Here is a 24,862-nt window from a genome sequence, read left to right as displayed (position 1 = left end):
ACTCTCTCATCTCTGGAATTTTCTACATGTACTCTCATCTCTGTCCTTCCACCTCAGTGGAATTCATATTCATCTTTCAGGTTTCAGTTTAGAAGGACTTCCTTGACTCTAGGTCACCCCCTCCACCAGCAACCCCCCCCCCCCGCCCCCTCGCATCGTGTCCTCCTTGCTCATCGCACTGTTTTGTCATTACTTGCTTCTCATTTGTCTTCTAGGCACTGTGACAACAGATATTATGTTTATGATATAAGTCATTGCAGCATCCTCATCTCAGGGCTTGATACACGGGAAACTCTCAGCAAATGTTAATTCAATGAATGAATGAGAAATGTCCACAACAGTGATTGCATGTCTTCACCTTAAACACATTGTTTAGTTACTATGTTTAATTATATCTTGCACTGCTTCTTAGATTATAACAATTGCTAAAACTTTTTCTAACTCAATCCTCACAACGAATCTACAAAGAGTACTACTAGTGTCCTTATTTGAGAAGTGAGAAAGTTGAAGTTTAGAGAAATTAAGATACTTTCCCAAGGTAACACAGCTGGTAAATGTTGTTGCACTTCAAACTCGGGCAGCCTGGCATCACAGTCCCTAAGCTTACAGGATGCCATATTATTCAGACATTTTGATTTTGGGTTTTCTTTTTTTTTGGTTCATAATTAGCCAACTATCTGCACTTAGTGAGAGTGGCAGGTAACAACCCACACCACTTCAAACAAACATTTATCATGGTCCTGCGTAAGGAGGAGCTGCCACTTACGCTCCACTTTACCAAAGTGGAAACTAAAGCACAGGCAGGGTGACACCCTCATTGTCTAGGTCGACATCATTATCATGATAACCAGTTTACCATTTTATTGAACACATACAATGTGCCAGGCACTGAGGCAAACCCTTCCCACACCTCATCTCATTTAATAACTAATTTTTCTTTTAACTGGATTCGAACCTTATTTTTTGACTCCTACTCCATGCTTTTCTGATCGCAATGATTTGAATCACTTAAATTTGAAATAATAATGTCAAAGTCATTAGAGCTTCAATGCGATTTGGAAAGATACCTACCTAACCCTCTCATTTTCAGCTCTGGGGCCTGAGATTCTGAAAGGTCAGGTGCCTTGCCCAAGGTCAAGCAAGTGGTGGTCTGAAAAGGCCTCCTGAATCCAGGTCCAGAGCTCTCAATAAGACGTTAAATAGCAATTGCCCAAAGCACATAAATGAAAAGGCTTCAACGTCTTTTGAAACGCACTTATCTAACGGAGAGTAGTTATTTCTGCCCACAATTTATTTCCCATGATAACGCTACCAAAATAAATCATGCCCTGGAAATCACACTTTTTAGCATCCCCCTCTAGGCGCATTCTGCGGTTACGCAGGTGGCTGCGGCAGCGGGCCGGGCCCTTTGTGACTGATGATTAGGGGCCCGGCAGCTAGCCGACTGTTTACGACAGCCAGTCAGGGCTTGGAGCCACAGACCTGCACCAATCGGAGATTACTGAAACCTCAACAAGGGCCAGCTGGGGGCTCGAGCCCGCGAACAGAGTGAGCAGCGAGCAGCGAGCCTCGAGCAGCGATCAATCAGAGGGCGGGGCAGATTACCGACACCCAATCCGAGGTCGCTGGCGCGAGGCCGAGGGCCGGCCAATCAGCGGGCGTGCGGCGGCCGGCGCGCGGGGCTGGAGCGGGGGCTGGGGGCGGGGCCTATCTGCGCAGCGGAGCGGTGGGCGCTGCGAAGAGCAAGGCGGGTGAGGAGGGCTGGCGACCTGGGTACCGGGAGGGGGCAGCGTGCGCTCTTAGCTGTCCAGGGTGGGACTGGGGTACGCTGGGGTGGGGCAGTGGCGCGCGGGGCGGGAACAGGGGCACGGGATGCGGTAGGACTGACTCTTCGCGCTGCGGGATGCGGCGGGGAGAGGTAAGGGACTGAGTACCGGGCTGCGGAGGTGGCTCGCTGCAACCCAATGGCTGAGGGAGGAGGGGACACTGTTGCCATGGTAACGCACGTGTGCAGGCTGGCGACCCTTTACACAGTCCAAACGTGCGCACATCTTAAATCCGCCCCCCTTGTCCTGCTGTCCCGACCCGGTCTCCATCATCCCTAGCTCGCAAGAGTCTAAGGATGATGCGCTGGACCAGCGCAAAAATATCCTATTTTGGCAGCCGCTTCTCTTCCTCCACATCCTAGCTGCTCTCAGCTTCCTCGTCCTGCCGTTTTGTCCACAGGCAGAGGGATTAAGTTAGCTAGGGCGCTTGGTACCATAGGCCTTTGCGGTTGACCTTCTGGGGCCAGTACGTGGCCAGTTCGCAGAATGGCCACAGTTGGGGTCCAAGCGCGACTGCCTGATCCTGGGGACTGGCATCGCAGAATTGATGTCTCCTGAGGGACCAGGGGTATCCCCAGAGGGATCTTTTTAATGCATTCAACGCAGATCCTGTGTATAACAAATACTTAGAGAATGGGGTCTGACAATGAATAAGAGTAGAGTGACAGCTTTCCATTCCATGGACCAGCGCTGTCCAATAGAAATATAATGCAAGCCACATACTATGTAATTTTACATTTTTCTAGTAACCACATTAAAAAATAAAACAGGTTAAATTAATTTTAATAGATTTTATTTAACCTAGTATATTCAAAATATCAATATTAAGAGTAATTTAATCAATATTAAATTATTGGTAAGATACCTTAAATTCTCATTTTCATACAAAGCCTTCAAAATCTTGTGTGTATCTTATATTTACAGAACATATCATTTCGGACCAGCCACATTTTAAGTGCTCAGTGTTCATGTTTGGCTAATGGTTACGATATGAGACTGTACAACCAAAAACATTTCTTATATGTGTACCAGTTGTGGCCAAATACATGAAACTCATTAATATTTTTTGAAGCCCACTTATATGCAAGGAAGCACTGTGCAATGAGGCAACAAAAAATCTGAGGCATGGTCTTTTTTCTCAAGGAGATTTCAGTCCATTTGAGAAAATACATATACAGAAATTAAGTCAAATTTTAAATGAATATGATTCAAGCACTGGTAAGAATAACTCATTGACAAAGTGGCTAATAATTATCCTTAGGAATTTCAGGGAGGGGTACTTCAGGTTCATGCAGTAGAGGAAGAAGAGTCTTGAAAAGTGGATAAGACTTGGACTGCTGGGAAAGATGAGGAAGGTATTTTGGTTTAATGGAACTGATCATAGCTTCTTTTGTTTTTAGGCTTGATAATTTTCAGACTCCTGAGGTTTTCAGATTGAAAAAGAATTTCCTCTCTCACTGACAGTCTCCACCATGATCCATAGCCTTTTCTTGATCAACTCCTCGGGAGATATTTTCCTGGAGAAACATTGGAAAAGTGTGGTCAGCCGTTCTGTTTGTGATTATTTTTTTGAGGCACAAGAGAGAGCTACTGAAGCAGAAAATGTACCACCAGTTATCTCTACTCCTCATCATTATCTCTTAAGTGTTTACCGGCACAAGATCTTTTTTGTGGCTGTGATCCAGACAGAGGTCCCTCCTCTGTTTGTCATTGAGTTCCTTCACCGAGTAGTGGACACATTTCAGGTGCGTGAATGTGAGGAAGTTGATACATGTAAATTATAAAGTCTTTCTAGTTCTGTTTCCATTGTATTCAGTCTCATTAAGGAACTTTTTAAAAAATCAGAACTCTGACATTGCTCACTTCCTCTCCCATCTGATAAGATAATAGATTCTATTGATTGAATTGGCTGCATCTAAAATGATAAATTGAATGCTTTTCAACCTGTTGCATGAGAAAGCCACCTTACTTGGTATGATTGTATACAGTCATTTTACTTCTAGAGATTGGTATTGTCCTACTTTTTGTTCGCAAATCGGAGTTTAGTTTTGTTTTTTTTTCAAATATGTATATTGTGGACTTGATGCTAACCATTAGCTATGTTATTTTGAGTTGCATCAAAAAATGATGAGTGTGTAAAGATATATATATTTTTAAAAGTTTTTACTCTTCCTGGCAAGAGTAATTTGTGACTGCATACTTCATCTTGGGTTTGGGGTGCTTATCCACAGCATAGGACTACTAGTGATGAGCAAATTTAGGATTAGAAAATTTTCTGTACCCATAAGAATTTAAGGGACACATTTTACAAGATATAGTTTTCATTTTGAGGTTTTCTTTCAGGAATAGATTTGAAGATCTTGGAGAGTGAGATACAGGGGAGGTTACTTATACTAGGATGTCAGCACCATTTTGGCACAGGATTTTAGGCTGCCTAGACTCTGGATTCAGAGAGTAGAATCATCTCCCTAAAAGAATTGCTCAACTTCTAACTGTTGTGGTTATTTGCATAACTCAAATGATAAATGAGAAGCAAAGGCCCTTTATCTTCTTGTCATGCGAGGTCTGAAATTAGTCATGTGAATACAGAAATTGTGAAATTGGAGAAGAGAATGAGGACTCAGATGTTATAATAAAAATTTAAAAAGTCAAAGAGTCCTTTCATTTGCACTCATATCTACATCACATGTCTAAAACAGGCTTCATTCCAAGAGAATTATATTTTATGATTTTTCCCACAAATACTTTCTGATAGTACTATTCTGGGATTCCAGTTCTCATGTGGTATAATAGTTCCTACACAGTGAAAATCTGAGAATTATAAACCCCAATATGAGGAGAAACTATACGTAGAAAAAGCAACCCAGTAGTTACGATCTTAAACCACTCTAACTGGGCATTGTTATGATTTCCACATATGATATTTTACCTCATCCTAGGATTAACAGTTCCATTGGTGAAACTCAACATTAGCTTCAAATTACAATATTATGTAACTAATTACAGGATAGGAAGTGAGAAAAATTGTTTAATCTAGTTGAAACCCCAGAGGAATTTCAGAAAACAGTAAAGCGTCTGGTTTAGAAGTCTGGGAACTTCAGAATTTGTCATTTTTGAAGCATTTGTTAAAAGAAATGGATACATTCTGATTTTTATGTCTTATCTGATTTGCATTCTCTCTGGCTGTATTATTTTTCTAAGACTAGAATGTAATGGAAGAGTTTCAGCTATAGAAGTGCAAGAACTTTTGCTATAGCACTTTGCCATACTTACAAGTTTACTTTCCAATTGCTCAATTCACATTCTGCCTGATTTGTAAAAGATAGTGAGGTGTTTTATTTATTTTTCAAAATAAAATCACTGTTGGGAGGGAAATGCGTAACTTTTTTTTCCTTAAATCTTCATTTTTTAAGAAGAAATCTTTTGTTTTAGACACACATTCCTAACTCCTAAGTGCTCTTGGATATTGGAATGACACTGATAATTGACATCTGGTATAATTTAAATCACATCTGAAGTCTATGATCAATTTTGGATGTCATAATTTGAGGAGAATATTGGAAAACTAGAGTGTATTCAAGGCAATGGCAAAATGGTAAAATAATATAGAAACCATACCATAGCATGAACAGTGGAAGGATCAAACAGGGAATTTGTCTGTGAGAAAAAAAAATTGAAGTGGAAGCCTATAGTCGTTTTAAAATAACTCTGTGGCTGTTATATAAACTTATTCTGTAAGGTAGATCTAGGAAGCAAGTTTTAGTTTAGCAACAGAAAGAACTTTCTAATAATAGGAGCTGTCCATGAATAGAATGAGCTTTCTCAAAAAGGGTAAATTTCTCTTTGCAGGATGAGTTCAAGGAGGGTTGTATGATCATCCCCGAGGTTGAGTAAAAGACATGACTGACATTGCTAGAAGGGCAGACCAATGACTACAAGCATTTCTTTCTAAATCATTTCATCATCATGCATCACAATTTTACATACTACTTTATAGTATACAAAGCACTTTCACATATATTATCATTTCATCAATTGCACTTAGTTCTTAGAACATCCTTGTGTGTCTAATGGTATTATCCTGATTACACTATTAAAGAAAGTAAGACCCAAATTAGTTAGTATGACTTAATCAGATTTGGAATCCAGTGCTTTTCCCACAATCCAGACAATTTAGTAACTAAGTATAGCCTTTGTTAATAAATAAACAAAAAGCGTTCTTAGAATCCTAGCATTTTAGAGTAGGGATGATCCAAAAAGATCTGGTGTGCTAGCTCATCCCTCTCATTTTATTTTATCTCCCTCTCAGTTCTTATTACCTGCATGAATGTTAAAGAACAGCACAATAGTGAAGGTTAAAAAGATTTTCAGGTCCTGTCTGTCATATTAAGTATTATCATTTTGCATAGTTCTTTCAAATTCTTGTTTATAGCACATGTAATAGTTTAGATTCAATTTTGTATTCTACTTGTTTTATCTAGTCGAAGAAACTAACCCAAAGAGGTTAAATGACTTATTCTAGTTTATTTAAAAAAATTGGTAATGACACTAGTACTATAAGCCAGTCCAATGTTCTTTCTACCAAGCCAGCTGCCTAAGAGAACTATATATTCCCTATATGGCTTTATTCACTCATTGTAGAAGAGTATCCCAGAAACACTGAGTAAACGCAGTGTTTACTAGATCCCTATTCTCTAGGAACATTCTTTCAATTATTACAGTATCTGAGTGATAAATGTATATATTGTATTTTCATCAGGATTATTTTGGAGTCTGTTCAGAGCCAGTGATCAAAGACAATGTGGTTGTGGTTTATGAGGTATTGGAAGAGATGCTTGACAATGGGTTTCCGTTAGCTACTGAGTCAAACATCCTCAAAGAACTGATAAAGCCTCCCACTATCCTTCGAACAGTTGTCAACACCATAACAGGTATGGAGAAAGGGGAAACCCACAGAAAGCCAGTGCCATCATGGGTGTGGCTTAGTCCCCTATTGTGCATTGTTTTGAGTGCTTATCTTTGGGGATCTCCAATGTCTAAGTGCTTTAATTTTGCTCTTTATAAGTCTTTGAGTATGACCTAAAATAGATTTTTGTTATGTAGAAAATACCTTGATTTCAATGACAGAATGAAGTGTTCTCCTTTAAAAATAACATTTTTCTGATTACAGAAGAAACAGAGGAGCATTGTAGAAATGTTGGAAATACAGAAAAGCATAAAGAACATGAAAATAGCTCAATCTCATCATACTTTTAATATACTGATGTATATGTTTTTGTCTTTTCTAGATAGATGGATGATGGATGGACATAATTTTTTAAAAAACAACTCTTGTATATTATTTTAAATTTGGCTTTTATCAATATTTTGTGAATATTATCTCATTACGATAACTATTCTACATTATTTCTAGTGACTTTACAATTTTCTGCCATATGGTATAGACCCTGAGTTATTTACTCCGTCCTTGTTTATGATGTTTCTGACTTTTTGTTCTTTTAAATAAGAAGGAATTAGCATTCTTATACTTAAGTCCTTGTGCATATCTAGAATAATTTCTTTTCAGTACTAGAAGTAGAATTGCTGGATCAAAGGGTGTGTATATTTTAAAGACTTTCATACATTGTGCCAAATTGCCCTCCAGAAAAGTTAGACTAATTTATACTTTCAGTAGTAATTTTTATGCACCCTAGCCAACTTTTGTATTATTATTATTATTAATTTTTTAAAAACTGACCATTTGAGCTTAGTGATACCTTGTTATTTACACAGTCATTTTTTATTACGAAGGAAGTTAAAACCTGTTTAAATGTTTATCAACTATTTTTCCTCTACTGTAAATTACATTTTTGTGTCCTTTGCCCACTTTTTTTTTTGAAATGTTTTTCTTAGTTCATTCTAATTTAAGAGAATTCCTTTTATTTAAGGATATTAAACTATCATATATTGGAAATATACATGATAGTTTGTAGGAGTTCTTTATATATTTTGAAAACTGTTACAGATATTTTCTTACAATCCATCACTTGTCATCTGACATTGTTCATGATGTTGTTTGTTTAGCCACATGTAAAATTTTTTGATTTAGTAAAATTAATCATTCTGCTTTATTAAGGTTTTACATTTGGGTCTTGCTAAATATATAAACTGGATTTACATGGAATTTGACATACTGATTAAAAATACATTTTAAATGATATAAATATGCTATAATCACTAGGATAAGTATGAAAAAGAATTACAAAGAGATTGGAAAGATTTGCCATGTCAAACATCAAGATACATTAAGTTCATCTGGTACATAAGACAAAAACCCGTAGAATAGATATGCCATAAAAACCAAGACAGCTTTGAAAATAAATGTTAAAGAGAGCAAGGGAGAGTGTGCCCTATCAAATACAATATACATTATGAAGTTTTGGTAATTTTAAAATTATAGTATTGGCCCAGAAATAGACAAATAGATGATTGAAATAAATTAGAAATTCTAGAAAAATACCCTTGCTTTTATGGGAATTTGCTATAGATAGATGTGGTCACATATCAAGTCAGTGGTCCAGGGGCCAATTGTTAAATACATTGTATTGGGGCAGTTGGCTTTGATATAGGAAAAAAATGAAGTCCCCTTATTTATTCTATACACAAAATAAGTTCCAGCTAGATCAAAGAGTTAAAAATGTACAAACTTTATAATTGTTAGAAGCAAACATAGAATGTCTTCTTGATTTTAGAAAAGGTAAAATTTTCTTTTATAAAAAGTGTAATTTCTTCTAGTTCTTTCATGCTTTTATTTTTGGATTTAATTCTTTAATCCATTTGAAAATTATCTTGGTAAACAATATAAGGTAAGGCTCTATGTTCATTTCTCCAAATTGTCAGCCAGTTTTCCTAGCACTGTTTCTTGAATAATTTATCCTTTTCCCCTGTTTTCAAATGATATTTTTATCATGTACAAAGTCATTATGGATTCTTAGTTTTTTTTGGGGGGGAGACTTTCCTGCCTTATTATCAGACTGATTTAATTATTATAGCTTGATGACATATTTTAATACATAGTGCATCTTTTTAGTATATGCGCTGCCGAAGCATGCACATGGTGCATCTTTTTAAGAAAATAAATTTGTTCGGTTTTTCAATATTCAGGGCTCATTTTAAACCTTAAAAGCTTTGTTAGTGCCTGAATAATTTATGAATACTATGAAGTCATTTTCCTGAATCTCACTCAAATCTAGAGAAAGGTATCTGAGAACCACTTTTTAAAGCTGAAGTATTTATAAACATGTAGTATATGTGTGTGTGTTCTTTAGATCAAAAAGATCCAGGTTACAGAAGAAGGAAATAAATTTTGAATTAGTTGTATTATTTCATAATTTTAGTATACAACTTTTGAATTAAAAAAAATATATAGTTGATGCCTGTGGCGGGGAAACAAGTCAAGGAATTGATTTACAGCTTTTATAGACAGGGAAAGATCTAATTTGCATTCTTTTCCTAAGTTTCAGTATTGGTATGAGAGAGATTATGTTAATGTATATATTTTAATATCTAGTGTAAATACACCTAAGAATCAAACTAGGGTACTGTTTTTACCCATGTAATTTTTATATCAGTATGTAGATTACTATCCCTACTGAAAGCCAATGCATTATTTAAGCTGCAAGCTATTGTGGAATTTGAGAGACCAAGTTCAAGTTACTTTCAAAACTAAAATATGATATCTGTTTCTCAGGTAACTTTTTTAACCTTCATTCTTCTTGAGAAGGCAGACCAGATGGCGACAAGTTTTTAAAATAGACTGGGTTACCCATATAGAAGTTGGGAAAACTCTCAGGTTTTTTTGAAAAAAAGTTCTTCAATTGAGTACATGAATATTGGGAGCATAGAAACTTCTAAAGAAGTGTTCTATGATTATTAGATAATTGGTCACATCCAATTATCAAATTGGAATGAAATTACAATAATATTCATTGTCTCAGGAAGCACCAATGTGGGTGACCAGCTTCCCACTGGGCAGCTGTCAGTGGTGCCTTGGCGACGGACTGGGGTGAAATACACGAACAATGAGGCCTATTTTGATGTGATTGAAGAGATTGATGCCATCATTGATAAATCAGGTAGGTGCTTTTACTCTCTTCTCAAAACTAGAAAATATAATGCTTGCTATTAGAATGATTCCCTATTCAAAATCATTCATTTTAACTTGGTGCCTACTTTGTGTCAGGCATGGTGCTAGGTATTGGGAAATGGACTTAAATATTATGATGCAGAAGACATAATTGTATATGTAGAAACCCTTAAAGATTCAACAAAAAACTGTTAGAACTAATATAACAAATTCAGTAAAGTTGCAGGATAAACAATCAACATAAAAATCAGTGGCATTTCTATATACAAACAACAAACTACCCTAAAAGAAAATTAATAGTCTCATTTACAATAGCGACAAAAGAAAATACTTAGAAATAAACTTAACCAAAGAGATAAAAGATTTGTACACTGCAAATTATAAAATGTTAATGGAGAAAATTGAAGACACAGATAAAGGGAAAGACAGTTGTATTCATGGATAAAAAGAATTAATATCATTATAATGTACATAAGACTCAAAGTGATCTACAGATTCAGTGCTTTCCCCATCAAAACCCAATGGCATTCTTTACAGAAATAGAACATTCCTAAAATTCATATGGAACCAAGAAAGATCCCAAATAGCCAAAGCAGTCTTGAGCAAGAACTATAAAGCTAGAGACTTCACACTTCCAGATTTCAAAGTATATTATAAAACTACATTAAAACAGTATGATACTGATATAAAAAGAGACATATAGACCCATGAAACAATACAGAGCTCAGAAATAATACCACACATTTACAATCAATCATCAATAAAAGTTCTAAGATTATACAGTGGGGAAAGGATAGTCTTTTCATTAGTTGTGTTGGGAAAACTGAATATCCACATAGAGAAGAAGAAAATTGAACCCTTATCTCACACCATATGCAAAAATCAACTCACAATGGATTAAAGACTTAAAACATGAAATCGTAAAGCTACTGGAAGAAAAGATAGGGGAAAAGCCTCTTGACAATGTTCTGGGCAATGATTCTTGGATATGACACCAAAAGCAAAGGCAACAAATGCAAAAACAGACAAGTGGGATTGTATCAAACTAAAAAGCTTCTGTACAATGAAAGAATCAACAGAGTGAAAAGCAACCTACAAATGGGAGAAAATACTTGTAAACCATATATCTGATAAGGGACTGATATCCAAACTATATAAGGGGTCATATAACTCAATAGCAAAACAAAACAAAAAACAATCTGATTAAAAAGTGGGAATAGGATCTGAATAGACATTTTTAAAAAGAAGACATACAAATGACCAGCAGGTGTATGTAAAGCTATTCACCATCGCTACTCATCAGGGAACTGCAAATCAAAACTACAATGAGATATTGCCTCACACCAGTTAGAATGACCATTATAAAAAGGCAACAGATAAATGTTGGCGATGATATAGAGAAAAGGGAACACTTGTACACTATTGGTTGGAATGTAAATTGGTATAGCCATTATGGAAAATGGTATTGAGGTTCCTCAAAGTATTAAAAAATAGAACTACCTTATCATCACTTCTGGTTATATCCAAAGGAAATGAAATAAGTATCTCAAAGAGATATCTGCAATTTTATATCCATTGCAGTATTATTCACAGTAGCCAGAATATAGAAACAACCTAAATGTCTGTCGATGGATGAGTGTGAGGTAGATACATACACACCCAATGGAAAGATTATTCAGTCATAAAAAGAAGGAAATCCTGCCATTTTTGACATGGATGAACCTGGAGGGCATTATACTAAGTGAAATAAGCCAGATACAGAAAGACTAATACTGCATGATTTCACTCATGTAGAATCTAAAATAATCAAACTTATAGAAGCAGAGAGTGGAATGGTGGTTTGCAGGGGTTGAGAAGAGGGGGAAGTGGGGAGATATTGGTTAGAGGATACAAAGTTCTAGTTACGCAAGATGAATAAATTCTGGAGATTTAATGTCTAGCACAGTAACTATAATTGTATTGTGAAAGGATTCTTCTCATTGAGTTAAATTAACACATCCTCACCTCACATGTGTATTGTATACTTGAAATTTGCAGAGAACATAGATCTTAAGTGATCTCACCACATACACAAAAAAGTCACTCTGAGGTGATGGATATGTTAATTAGCTTGATTGTGGTGATAATTTCACAATGTATATCAAAATATTAAGCTGTACACCTTAAATATTACAATTTTTATTTGTTAACTATACTTCAATACTGCATGATTTCACTCATGTAGAATCTAAAATAATCAAACTTATAGAAGCAGAGAGTGGAATGGTGGTTTGCAGGGGTTGAGAAGAGGGGGAAGTGGGGAGATATTGGTTAGAGATAAAGGAGACAAAGTGGGTTAAAAAAAAGAAAGACATAGTTTATTGTCTGCTTATTTAAATCTAGTGAGGGAGAGAGAAAACTAAAAAGGTGGAGCATAAGAGAGATATCCCACCTATCCAGAACAAAGTGTAAAGAGATGATAGTGTTTATGCTTCATCAGTAGTATGAGTAGAAGTTATTAAGACCTACATAGATTTGGGAGGAAAGTATGTACAAAACACCCTAAGATGAGTAAAATATTATTGAGAAATAAACTGGTTTAGTATAACTGGATTGAGAGGCATAAAAAAAGAAAAATGATGAGGCTTTAAAACTAGGCATAGCAGCTTTTCATATTGGTCCAAAATTAGAAATAACCCAAATGACCATCAATAATAGAAAAGATAAATAAATTTTGATATAGTCATACAATGAAATATTGTACAGTAATGAAAAAATGAACTGCCAATACACCCAACATCATAAATGAATCTCAGTGTTGAGCAAGAAACTCAGTTGCATAAAGTTTTATACAGTTGTAACATTTATGCGAAGTTTGAAAACAGGTGCAACAGCCTGTTTTCAATAGAAGTCCATTTTAGGGACTCAGATTAAGTAGGTTGGGTAAGGAGAGCATGCTGGGATGCTAAAAGGATTCCATATCTTTGTGTGGGTGGTATTTGCAGGTGTGTACATATGTAAAAAATCCAGTATTACAGAGAATGTTGGAGGGACTTCTTTAAGAAGAAAAAACATGTATCAAAAACAGGAATAAAGAATGGTAACAACTACATTCCTATCAATAAATACCTTAAATACAAAAGAATTAAGTGCTCCGACCAAAAAATAGAGTGGCTGAAAGGATAAGAAAACAAGACCGCTACATATACTGTCTACAAGAGACTCAATACTTCAGATTAAAAGACACACACAGACTAAAAGAAAGGAGATGGAAAAAGATATTGCTTTAATGGACCTAGAAGGTATTTAAGTCAGACAGAGAAAGATAAAGACTATATGATTTCACTTATATGCAGAATCTAAGGAATACAAAGAACAAACTAATCAAAAACAGACTCCCAAATATAATGGACAATTTGGTGGCGGACAGAGGGGAGGGGAGTTTGGGGGGCTGGGAGAATGGAGTGAAGGGTTAAAGAAGTACAAATTAGTAGCCAATGGATGGACACAGGGATGTGGAGCATGGCATAGGGAATGCAGTTAGCATTAATACTTTAGCTAGGTGAAGGGACAGAGGAGAGAGGGAGCAATTGTGGGGGATTGTTTTATAAACTATATAGATGTCTAACCAATGTACTGTATACTTGAAACTAATTAAAATAAATAAATTTAAACGAGAAAGAAAAGAACAGACCTACTTCAGTAAATGCCTGTCATGTCATTACTTTCATTTTTCTCTCGATTTGGTCTTCTCTAGAAATCTGAAGGACTACACAGATCGAAAAGCTCTAACTGATACGCAGTTAATGGCTGGGAAAGAGGCAGGGGTGTTGAGTCAGTGCCTTGGGTCTGCCCCCGACTGCCCAGGGCCTGGCACCTGTTCTGGGGAACAACATTCAAGTAAGAATATCTTTACAGGACATGCTCTACTCTACCAGTAAAGCTGAGGGAAAGGAGAAAAAAAGTTAAACAAAAATAAAAAACAACTAGATGGCTAGATCATGAAGAGTCTTGTATGCCATTTTAAGGAGGCCTCTTTGGAACAATTTAAAAGTTTTAAGTTGGGGAGTAACTTAAACAGATTCATACTGTAGAACTATCAGTCTAGCTGCATTATGAAGAATGGCTTGAAGTGGGATAAGACTGAAGACAGGGAAAGCAAGGAGGCTATTGCTGAAGTGGCAAAATACAGATGTACACAATGGTAGTGAGGATGGAGAGCAATGAGTAGATTTAAGAGACAGAAGTCATATAAAAGAGAGGAATTGATCACTGAAGAAGTAGAAGTGGCCAAGGATTTTCTTTCTAGCTTAGGCAACAGGATAGATTATATCATCATGAAGATGTGGAAAATATTAGGAGCAAGTGCAGGAATGAAGACAATGAATTCACTCTGACATGTAGAGTTCAAAGTGCCCCCATGACATCTATATTGAGCTGTCCAATTAGCTGAACTGGGAAAAAACACCAGGAAATAATTGGCCATTAATGAAAATTGAAGCCTTGGGAAGTAGGGCAAGTAACCCTAGTAAAGAATGTTGAGTGAAAGAAAGAGCAATTCAGAACTGTGAAAAAGCATAGACATTTAAAGGATGTGAAAAAAAAGAGAACCTTGAAGAAGGCAACGAAGAAGAGGAGCTAGAAAAGTAGAAAACTCGGAGAGGGGAGGATTTTGAAAAGGAAGAAGGGGTCAAAAGTGATAAATGCTACAGAGAGATTCTCTAAGGTAAAGACCAAAGTGTCCCTTCGATTTAGCAGCAGAGCTCATTGGTGACCTTAGGGAGAGAAGTTTCTGGTAGGAAATTTTTTGAACCATTGGTTAAGATGATGATACTCTGTTTGATTCTGGTACTAGATTGAAAAGTCTTTTAGGTTAATAACTATGTTATTAATCTTTTACCCCCTATTCATCTTAGCATCTCATATTTGATATGCAGTTGATCAATGTTTGGAAGGATGGACAAATAGATTAGGTGGATGAACTGGATGGATGGACACAAGGAAAAAAGAAAGATGAGGGAGGGAAGAAGGAAATAAGTTGGGAAGAAAAAGAGAAAGTTAAAGAGGGGAGGAAGGAAATAAGTTAATTGAGAAGGACAGAGAAGAGTTCAGTAACCTCTTACCTTCTTTTTGTCTTGTTCCTGTCTCAGGTTCCACAATTACTGCTGAGATCCAGGGGGTGATTGATGCTTGTGTCAAGCTGACAGGATTTTTTCCTTACACTTTCATTCATGGTAAGCCTGAACCAGAGATTCAGTTCTTGGGATGGGAAATTAAATGCTTTTGAAAAGACAGAGTGGTGAGAATGAAATGAAACAAGAAGAAATAATTAAGGACAGCCACAAAGCTTGTCGGGCTTAAATTTTGTATAAGTAACTACAGACTCTGTGTGTGTGTGTGTGTGTGTGTGTATGTGTGTGTGTGTGTGTGTGTGTGTGTGTGAACAAAAACAGCATCGAAATTACTCCTGAAAAAAAAAATATGGGTGTTAATTCCTACTTCTTGGTTTTCCTTGCCTCGTAACCATAGAATCCCAGGTTGCTAGATGATGTCAGCTTCCATCCTTGTGTTCGTTTCAAGCGCTGGGAATCTGAGCGCATCCTTTCCTTCATCCCTCCTGATGGAAACTTTCGCCTGCTCTCTTACCATGTCAGCGCGCAGAAGTAAGCAGTCCTTATAATTAAGAATGGAATGTGTGTGTGTGTGTGTGTGTGTGTGTGTGTGTGTGTGTGTGTGTGTGTAAACAGTATCCATAGTGTTTACGAACTCCAGCTCTGCCTGAGTTCAAATTCCAGCTTCTACACTTACTAATTGGATAACTTCAGATGAGTTGCTTAACCTTTTTGTGTCTGTTTTCTTATCTGCAAGTTGAAAATAATAAAAGTACCTTGTTATTAGGATTAAATAAGAGAACCTAAATAGTGCTTATTACAAAGTAAGTGCTCATTAAGTTTGCTGCTATTATTTTTGTTGTTTTTATTATATGTCTAAACAAGAACTTCTTTTGTTAAATTGGAATCTAGTACACCTGTATTCAGCCTGCCACTCCCCCAACTCAAAAGAAGCATTAAATTATGCAGTGAAAACCATAAAATGGACTGGTTTTTGGTCTTGAACATTCTCTGTAATATGGAGCCTAGGAGTTTCTGGAATCCCTTAGTAGAAGGTACATAGTAGAAGGTACGTGGACTGAAGAGAGCCATAAGACCTCAGTACCACCAATACTTTCTTGTGTGATTTGGAATAAGTAATTTAGAAAAATATCTGAGTGCTTGAGAGCAAAGGCTCTGGAATCAGACTGCTTAGACTTAAACCCCACCTTTAGTACTTATGATATGTAACCTTGGGCAATTTACTGAACCTCAGTTTAGCGTAAGGATATGAGTATTCATCTTTAAAATTAGGACAGTAGCATTACCTACTTCATCATTATTGGGAGGATTAAATAAATGAGATAATAGAGATAAAGCTTTTAGGCTAGTGACTGGCTCTCAAGAAGTGTTCAATAGATGTTAAGAACTGTTATTACTTTAGTATTATTCTGTGGCTTCTCTATTTCCTCTTCTGTCAAATCATGACAGTGTACCCTACTTCATAGGCTGTTTGGAAGGATCAGACAAGGTCAGGTAAAAGCTCTCTCAAGAAATTATAAAATGTCAATGATGTATGAATATTACTCTTTCAAGTACAAATAATTATTCATCACGTGTCATCCAGTAAAACAGAAATATGGTGGCTGCTAATTTTTGTTCATAATGTCTTTCTCATACTAGACTTAGTATATTCTTTAATTTGCTGATATTATTCAGAGTCATTAGAAGAGTTAGTTTACTTACTAAGACAGCATCTTAGCTTTACAAAAAGAAAAAAAATCAAAGATTACTAGGGATTTTTTTCCTGTGCTTAATTTTTAAGATAAAGAGTAAGGAAGTAGGTCAGGGAGGAAAAGCTGCCAACAGGGCAAGAAAGGAGGAAAGGTTGCCGTTTTTCTCGTAATTAATGAAATGGGCTTTTGTCTGTCTCTTTTTCAGTCTGGTGGCAATTCCAGTGTATGTCAAACATAACATCAGTTTCCGGGACAGTAGTTCACTTGGACGCTTTGAAATAACGGTGGGACCTAAACAGACGATGGGGAAGACCATCGAGGGAGTGATTGTCACCAGCCAGATGCCCAAAGGAGTCCTGAATATGAGCCTCACTCCCTCTCAGGGAACACATACATTTGACCCAGTTACCAAGGTAGGAGACTAAGGAGGTTATGAATTGCTGATGTTAAGTAGAAGTAATTCTGCAAGAGCTCTCCACACAGACCTTATACCTTGCTGAAAGGAGACATTAGTCAAAGGGGTGTTGTTTTCTCCTTGAGATAATTTATGGAAACAAATAGTGTTCTCTGTTGAAAAAAAAAAAAAAAAAACCCTGGACGCAGCTTATAATATTATGAACAGATGCCCTGAGCTTAGAGCTCAGCCACCTCACATTAAGGGTTCCACGGAAACTTCTGCTTGTTTCTTTTCTTTGAAGATGCTCTCTTGGGATGTAGGCAAAATAAATCCCCAAAAGCTACCAAGTTTGAAGGGGACCATGAGTCTTCAGGCTGGAGCTTCCAAACCAGATGAGAACCCCACAATTAACCTGCAGTTTAAGATCCAGCAGCTGGCCATTTCTGGTAAGTGCCTCCCAGCTTTGGTGGCTTTGAAGAGAAGAGAGACGGCTTTCTCCTGTAAGGCATAGACATCAGAAAACCTTCCGGTGGCTCCCTATTCACAAAGTTTAATTACTTGATATGTAATCTTTAGTAAAAATCTTTTCTAACACATTTCTGGGGGAAAGTTTATAATCCTTACTTTGAAGTTGGCTTAAGTGACCTGAATAAAAATGTCTAAGATGGTTGAGAAAAACAATATTGGTAGGCGTTGGTGTTCCCAGGCAGTCGTTGAGTCATCCTGCGGTTGTTAATTTGAGGTTGCCAAGGTTTTCAGTATGGGAATGCTTCTGCACTCTCAGCCTGTAACTGAAAAGAATAATTTTCCCTCCTTATCCTCAATTTCAGAAGACTTTCGTATTGGCTTTTTATTGTCATTTAGAACCCCTGGGCCTATCCAAGTCAGTCCACTATAGTCTACACTTCTTAGAATAATAATAATAATAATCGTTATGACTTATTGGGCATATACTAAGTGCCAGGCACTGTTTTAAGCTCTCTTCATCTATTTTCTTATTTAATCCTTAGAACAATTCTGTAAGATAGATAGGAAATGACTTTAGCTTTATATGAAGTTCCTATTATTAATTTACCAACAGACCTTATCTAATTTAAGTGATTAGAATTCACTTAAATTATAAGCTCTTTCATCTTAAAACACTTAATAAACTTTAAAGCTCTATACAGTATAAGATATTTTTTGCTTAGTACAGTGAGAATATTTAGGAAGCACCTATTTATTAATTCATTTTTCATTATTCAGTTATAATTTATTTCATTATTAATTTATTGATTTGTTATTATTCATATATTCAATTCAATAATTTAAAAAATATACAATGTTCCTATTTTTTCCTTACCTTCATTTTAGTCTGCATATAACTTTCTGCGCTTTCTACTTCAGGAACAGGTGGATAGCTTTGTGTTGGAACAATTTTTTTACTATCCGTGTATATATTAAGAAGGAAGAATCTATCAACTTCATATGAGTGATATTAATAAATGAAACTATTTTTCTGCTTCATTGTTATAAACTGTCTCTATCCCACTGATCTCTTTGAATTAAAATAAATTTAAACAGTTATGATACCTGCTTCTTTTGAATAATGCTTATGTCATATTCTTCCTTCCTTCTTTCTCTCCAGGACTCAAAGTGAACCGTCTAGATATGTATGGAGAAAAGTACAAACCCTTTAAGGGCATAAAATACATGACCAAAGCTGGAAAGTTCCAAGTCCGAACCTGAAGGGAGAGTTTCGTGAAGGGAACAGTCACAAACACTTTTCATTTCTTACTTGTCTAAAAGTAGAAAATATCAGCCCATCCCCTAGGTCAGTCCCCTTCTGGACCCATCCACTCCCTTTTTTCCTTAGCCTTCAGTGCCATGGAATTAATCAAGAGAGAAAAGGGTCACCAGGGAGAACTGGATAGAACTGAAAGAATCAGCACCAACTCAGTTCTTAAGGAAGAGCTGTGTGATGGAGGCCAGAGACACTTGGTACCATATTCAACTTTTTAACGTGGTTTCCATAAGAAAATATTAGCATTTATTTCTTGCCTGGCTTTAATTATCTAAAGCCAATGAAAGACTTTTTTGTTATTGTTTTTTAAGGTGGAAAGAAAGATTAGAAAGAAAGAAGTAAAGAAAGCTTGGAGGAAAATGAATGTTAGTCAAGAAAAGGCCAGTTAAGGATCTGATCTGTGAGGGAAAGAAAGAGGAGACAGTATTAAAGAATTACGAGGACACCAAAGTGGAAGTGGCAAGAAAAGCAATGAAGGATGGTTGGAAGGAACAGAGTTAGCTTCTTTCTGATCCCTGTACATTTGTGTATCAAAAAAAGAAAACAAAACATTTGTACTTCTAGCAATGAACTAGAAACCTTTTAAATTCAAGTCCGCTATTGACGTGGAAAGCCAGTAGAATCAGATTTTCCCTTAAAGACCATGACTCTATCGCACCAGTTAGCAGACACTAACTGCTGCTTGCCGTTAGCTCTTGGTCTTGTCATCTTCAGTGAGGAGGTGACCTTCCCTATTCCCTGTGGTGGTTGTCTGAAATGCCTCTTTCCCCAACTCAAAACGGTTACACTCACTTTACAGAATTCACCAGCCTTTCCCCTGTTACCTGCGGAGAATTTCAAAAAAGCCAATCCCATAACCGCCAGATTTCAGATGTCATAGTATTGGAGTGTAGATGTCAGTTCACTCCTCATGAAGGTGTACCACAACTATAACCCAGTGATTTCTTATTACCCCTTGTCAGTGCTGGACTGCCACAGGAGTCTAAGCGGGTCTATCTGAAACTTTTCCATCAGTCTATCTGAAACTTTTCCATCAGTAACCCTAAGCAAAAAGAAGGCATCGAGCGCATGGGTCATCCTTGAAGCTGTTCAGTAGAGTTATTTCCTCAGAATCTTTTGTACTCTACTGTGTAATGTATTTATTAACAATAGATATCTACCAGTCCATTTTCATTTTAAGGCAAAAAAAAATCCCCTAAATCTTTGACTAAAATTAATGTTATAGGAAGATGGGCCATGTTGATCACATCTAACCCAGTTAAATAAACACGGCAACTGAAAGGGTACCTCAGGGTTTCCCAGTGAGCAGTTTTTATCCGAGTTCAGTATGTCTGTTACCCATTTAAATATTCATATAAAAGACAAGTTTTTTTTAATATTACAGCTTAAGCAGTGATATTGTAGCTCTACTTCATGCATGGAGAAAAATGAAGACCTAGTATCTCCACACCCTACAATTTTTCACTAAAGCCCTGTTACCAAATACTTAAGAAATTATTTTTGCTAGTTTTATCTTCCTACTTCCTGGACTTGTTTTTGCTGCAGAGTAATATTGCTTTGTGGTCTTCCTCTGGGATAAATTGTGCTTTATACAATCAGATGTGCTCCGTTCTCCATCAGTCCAGAATTTGTCCGGGATTGTTATGTCCTGTATACACACCCACCATGGTAGAGGAAACGTCTCCACCTATGGATTCCACAGTACTTGGAATTACTTCTGGAGCTCTGAAGGATTTTAAAATTTTATGGGAAACGACCAATCTTGGTCCCTGAATCTTTTTATTTCCGTAAGTCAGTCCAGCTTTTTTATTTCCTCCAGGGAAGAACTTAAGGAAAAATAAAGTCTCTAGGATATGGGACCTGCAGGCCTTAGCATACAAAGTAACGATGACGTCACCTGTGCAGTGGGCCCTGGAGTGCAGGGGAGCCTCACTGCCGCCACCCAGCAGTATGTGAGCACACGTAGTACAGGGCGTCTTGATCGAGCTGTTCGATTCCATATGTATTTAACGTGCAGAAGTATCTTCTCTGTTAAAAATCTTAATAAAGTTGTGTTTTACCAGTCCTCTGTGTCCTAAGTGTTTTGTTACTAGGACGCACGGTAATGCTGTGCCAAGCATGCCCCAATAAGAGCAGTAGGTAATAAGTCAATTCAGGAGGATCTTACTACTTTTTTATTTTTCAACCAGCAGATCTAAAGCCATATGTATAGTTTGATTCTCTAGTCACCTCCGGAAGATAGGGAACGTTGGTATTAATGCCATTTTTAAGGTTGTGAGAACGAAGGTCCAGATCAATCAAATTATTTTTCCCAAGTGTGTAAAAGAGAAAGCCTTTAAAGCTGTTGGTTTCTGTTCTGAAGCTTTCCCCATTCTCTTAATCTTCTTTGTTGATTAATTCAAGCATGAAACAGGCTTCAAGGTCCGAGGCATCTTAACTCTAGTAGATTTCTTGGATGGTAAGGCATTGGAAGTCTTTGTAAAGCGTAGGCACCGGCGGTCATCCCCTATCTGTGCTATTTTTTTTTTCTATAAATCCCTCATGGCCATAAAGAGATTTTAAGAGGTCTCTTTGTTGACTAACACAAATGTTTAATGTCTATCACTATTCCTGGACTTGTTTTTGCTGCAGAGTAATCCTGGCTATCTTAGTCATTGTTAATATCTCTTCCCTTGGCCTGGCTGGCTGTAGCATTGGAATGTGACCAGGTATATGTTATATTTGTACTTCCCGTAATGGCCAGTAGGTGGTGACTCATTGCCAACAATGAGATTAATTTTCTAATTAGAATTTAAAAAGGGGAATTGAATTTGAAACTCTCAAACTTTCCCCAATATCCCAAGTACTCGGGATTGTGTGAGTCATTGGCTTTTGAAGTTAAACATGAAACCAAAAGTTTCTGACACTCTTTTTAATAATCAGACTTAAGATTGGGACTCTAAGAAGAAAGCAGTTTCAATCATCTGCGTTTCTCTAGTCTTCACCCATTAAGACTAATTGCACAGTTACCTGAGAATCTATCTTGTTCTTTGGGTCTATTAGCATCTATTTGTTTTATTAACCAGCTGGGGGTAATGAAGAAATACTGTTTAATTCTCCCTTATGCCCATTTCCTTCCCCTGACATGTTCCAGACATTTTATCCCGAATTTCCTAACCCGCGCGCTGGGTAATGATGTGTTGCTCTTTGTGTTTTAGTATAATTCAAATGAGCCTATTTTGCAGGGCCAGGACTGCCTTGTAGCTCAGGCAGTGGCCTCTTCTGAGCTATTGTCTTCATCCAGTCTGTGGTTTCCAGGACTTCACTCAGAGGAATGCTGGGGCCTTTTAACTTTGCATTTCCATCCCAGGAGGGCTAACTGCTTCAGTTCATTTCATTAAGCTTGTCATGCAAGGGGGAGGGCAACGGAATTTTTTTTGCTGGAGATGTAGTATCTAGGAGTCTTGTTTACTGCTATCCTCCAGCCATGTTTTTCTGAAATGGCAGAGATGCACATCTATTTAAAATAAAATCTGCCATTTGCATGGAGAAACTTGTAAATGAGCAGCCTGAAGTCAAGAAATCTGACTTAAATTTCTGTGAGCTGCATTTATTTAACTGGTCTGTCTAGCGACTTCAACATTTCAGGGACGTTGGATTTTTTTCCCCCTGAATCAAACTCTTTGGCCTTAGAGAGTCTCACTACTTTTCTTCTAAGAACCTCTAAACTGAGCAATCTGACAACATCTCCAGAGAGAGAACTTTGACCACCTTTTCTCTTCTCCAAGAAACTGTCAGCAAACAACCACCAGCAAGCATTGCATCAGCAGATTTATTCTTGGATCCGGGGTGTCAGTGTTAACTGTCAGGCATCAGCCAGGAACATGGGTTTATATCTCAAGAATGGCTGAGAAAGTAATCTAAGAGAAGCAGAAAGCAGCATTCCTTACGTAACATACTTGTGTGGACTGGTCTGGAAGTCAATTCTCTCTGATAGGAAAAGAAAATGGAATGGGGAAAAAAATTGACCTAAATACTAGCTTCCAGTCTGAACCAACAATTGGGATGTTGCTATTTTAGCAGGTCATGCTTAGGTTCTTCTTATACCCTCATTTCTCCTTTCTGTTATGTGGTTGCTATCTAGGGAGTCTCCCTACGTGATCTGCTTTCTCTCCAACCACCACTTACTTAATATTCCTAAGGTGTGCTCAGTTCTTCACTTCCCTTAAGCAAAACTTCAGTGGCTCCCCGTCCTCTACAAAATTAAGTCCAAACTCAGTTTGGCATTTAAAATCTCTATAACAAATGCCAACCAACATTCTTCTTCACAACTTCACTTCAACATGTATTACTCAATACCCACTGCCTGTTTTGCTCTCCAGATCTTTCTGTTTTCATGCAGTGGTATTCTTTGCCTTGAGAATGTCTTTCCCACGCCTCTCTGCCAGTCCAAATCTTGCCCAATTTTTGAAAGATCTACCTAATTCTACTCTTTCCTTAAGATTCCCTTGTCCCTTCTACAACCGAGTTCCAGTAAAAGTTTTTCTCTGATGTTTTGTGGTCCATGTCTGTTCTACCTCATTATTTCTCTAAATACCTTATTTTCCTGTCAAACCAAGAACTCCTTTCTCCTCCCCCTTTTACTGTCCACAGCACCTAGCACATTGTCTTGTATGCAGCAAGTGTTCTGTGTATGTTGAATGAATGAAAGGAAATATTTGAATTGATTTTAAAATGAACATGAATAAATCAGCCGTGGGATACTGTATGTGTAACAACTATTCCACTCTGATTTGGTAAAATATGTGAAAAATATATCTGAATTTTTTATTTCAGTGCAGTATAATACAGATCTGTGGCAACAGAAAGTAAAAACTCAAATGGATTGATATAAATATGCTAAAGTATAGTTTATCAGTTATTAAAATGATACAATTCTTCTATTTTAAAGTTTATAACGAATAAAGATTTACACTGTACACAAAAGGAATTCCTTCTAAGAGCTGTAGAGTGAAAAAGGGGAAAACCAAATAATTGATTTAAGGGATGGTTTTGAGGAACATGATCTGGCCAGCCAGCCCATTCCTTATTAGGAGGCCCAGGCCCCTGTTGGGCTTCCTCATGACTATCAATAGACATTCTATTTCTAATGTGATGCTTCTTTCTTGAAAGATCTGGTTATTTTTTTTTTTTTACTACAGATACATGCTTTTATCTTTGTGGTCTAATTTCCAGAGCTTCTCATATTGACAGATTAGGAGGTTGGGCTTTTGTTTCACCTCTCCTTTGCCTTAGATGGCAGTAGTCTTGGAGGGGTTGGCATTTATCTGTCTTCCAATCTGACAGACATTTTGAAATCAGAACTTAACCCCTGAAAACTTCCAAAATGGGAAGTACTTGTGAAAATATATCCTCTCCCCTTTCCTATCAGATCTCCCCGCACCCCACAACTTGTACTGTGTGATGGCTCATGGAGAAATCATTGTAAAGAAGCACTCCGCCTTGATGTGTCTTCTGAAGTGGAAGAAGGCAGGGTGTGCTGTGATTTCAGGGAACTGGGTATTCTTGGTCATGCGCGCGTGGTGTCTTGAATCCAGCCTAGGTAATTAGCAACCTTGGTGTACACACCCGGAACATCTTTCTGCCCACAGCCAATGCCCCAGCTGATGATGCCGACCAAAGTCATGTGCCTGTCACTCTCACACACCAAGGGGCCTCCAGAATCACCCTGTAAGAGAGAGAACAGGTTGGCAAAAACTGCAGGCTCTTTGGGAGGAAGTTAAGGATACTGTCTGTAATATCAATATTTTACTCTTCAAAGTACTTAGTTCACAGAGGGAAGTTTTTATCTCAATGATCTTGATCCTCTAAAGAATTAGGTTATATCTACCTTGTAAAGTAGAATTGAGATAATTGCTCAGATATTTCAGCAACCGCCCTCCCCACC

General features: G+C 37.2%; 2 protein-coding genes across 2 annotated transcripts in view; one reads left to right on the top strand and one right to left on the bottom strand.

Annotated features, from left to right (window-relative positions):
- Positions 1–1,699: 1,699 nt before the first annotated feature.
- On the top strand, positions 1,700–21,000 carry AP3M2 (adaptor related protein complex 3 subunit mu 2). The gene is given in 10 exon segments (XM_006916271.3): positions 1,700–1,751; positions 3,227–3,571; positions 6,586–6,757; positions 9,803–9,940; positions 15,081–15,141; positions 15,143–15,164; positions 15,460–15,593; positions 16,962–17,169; positions 17,455–17,599; positions 18,781–21,000. Coding segments are annotated over 9 exon segments (1,254 nt in total). The 5' UTR covers positions 1,700–1,751; positions 3,227–3,298; the 3' UTR covers positions 18,882–21,000.
- Positions 21,001–23,717: 2,717 nt separating this feature from the next.
- The window catches only part of PLAT (plasminogen activator, tissue type), a 21,996-nt gene continuing 20,851 nt past the window's right edge, over positions 23,718–24,862 (bottom strand). The window contains exon 14 of the mRNA XM_006916270.3: positions 23,718–24,643. Within this exon, the coding sequence (XP_006916332.1) occupies positions 24,485–24,643 (159 nt within the window). The 3' untranslated portion in view covers positions 23,718–24,484. The remainder of the gene's footprint in view (positions 24,644–24,862) is intronic.

This window comes from Pteropus alecto, unplaced genomic scaffold, assembly GCF_000325575.1.
Source record: "Pteropus alecto unplaced genomic scaffold, ASM32557v1 scaffold24, whole genome shotgun sequence".
Taxonomy (NCBI): Eukaryota; Metazoa; Chordata; class Mammalia; order Chiroptera; family Pteropodidae; genus Pteropus; species Pteropus alecto.
The sequence above is the reverse complement of the archived record's forward strand: the minus strand, read 5'-3'. Positions and strand labels throughout refer to the sequence as shown.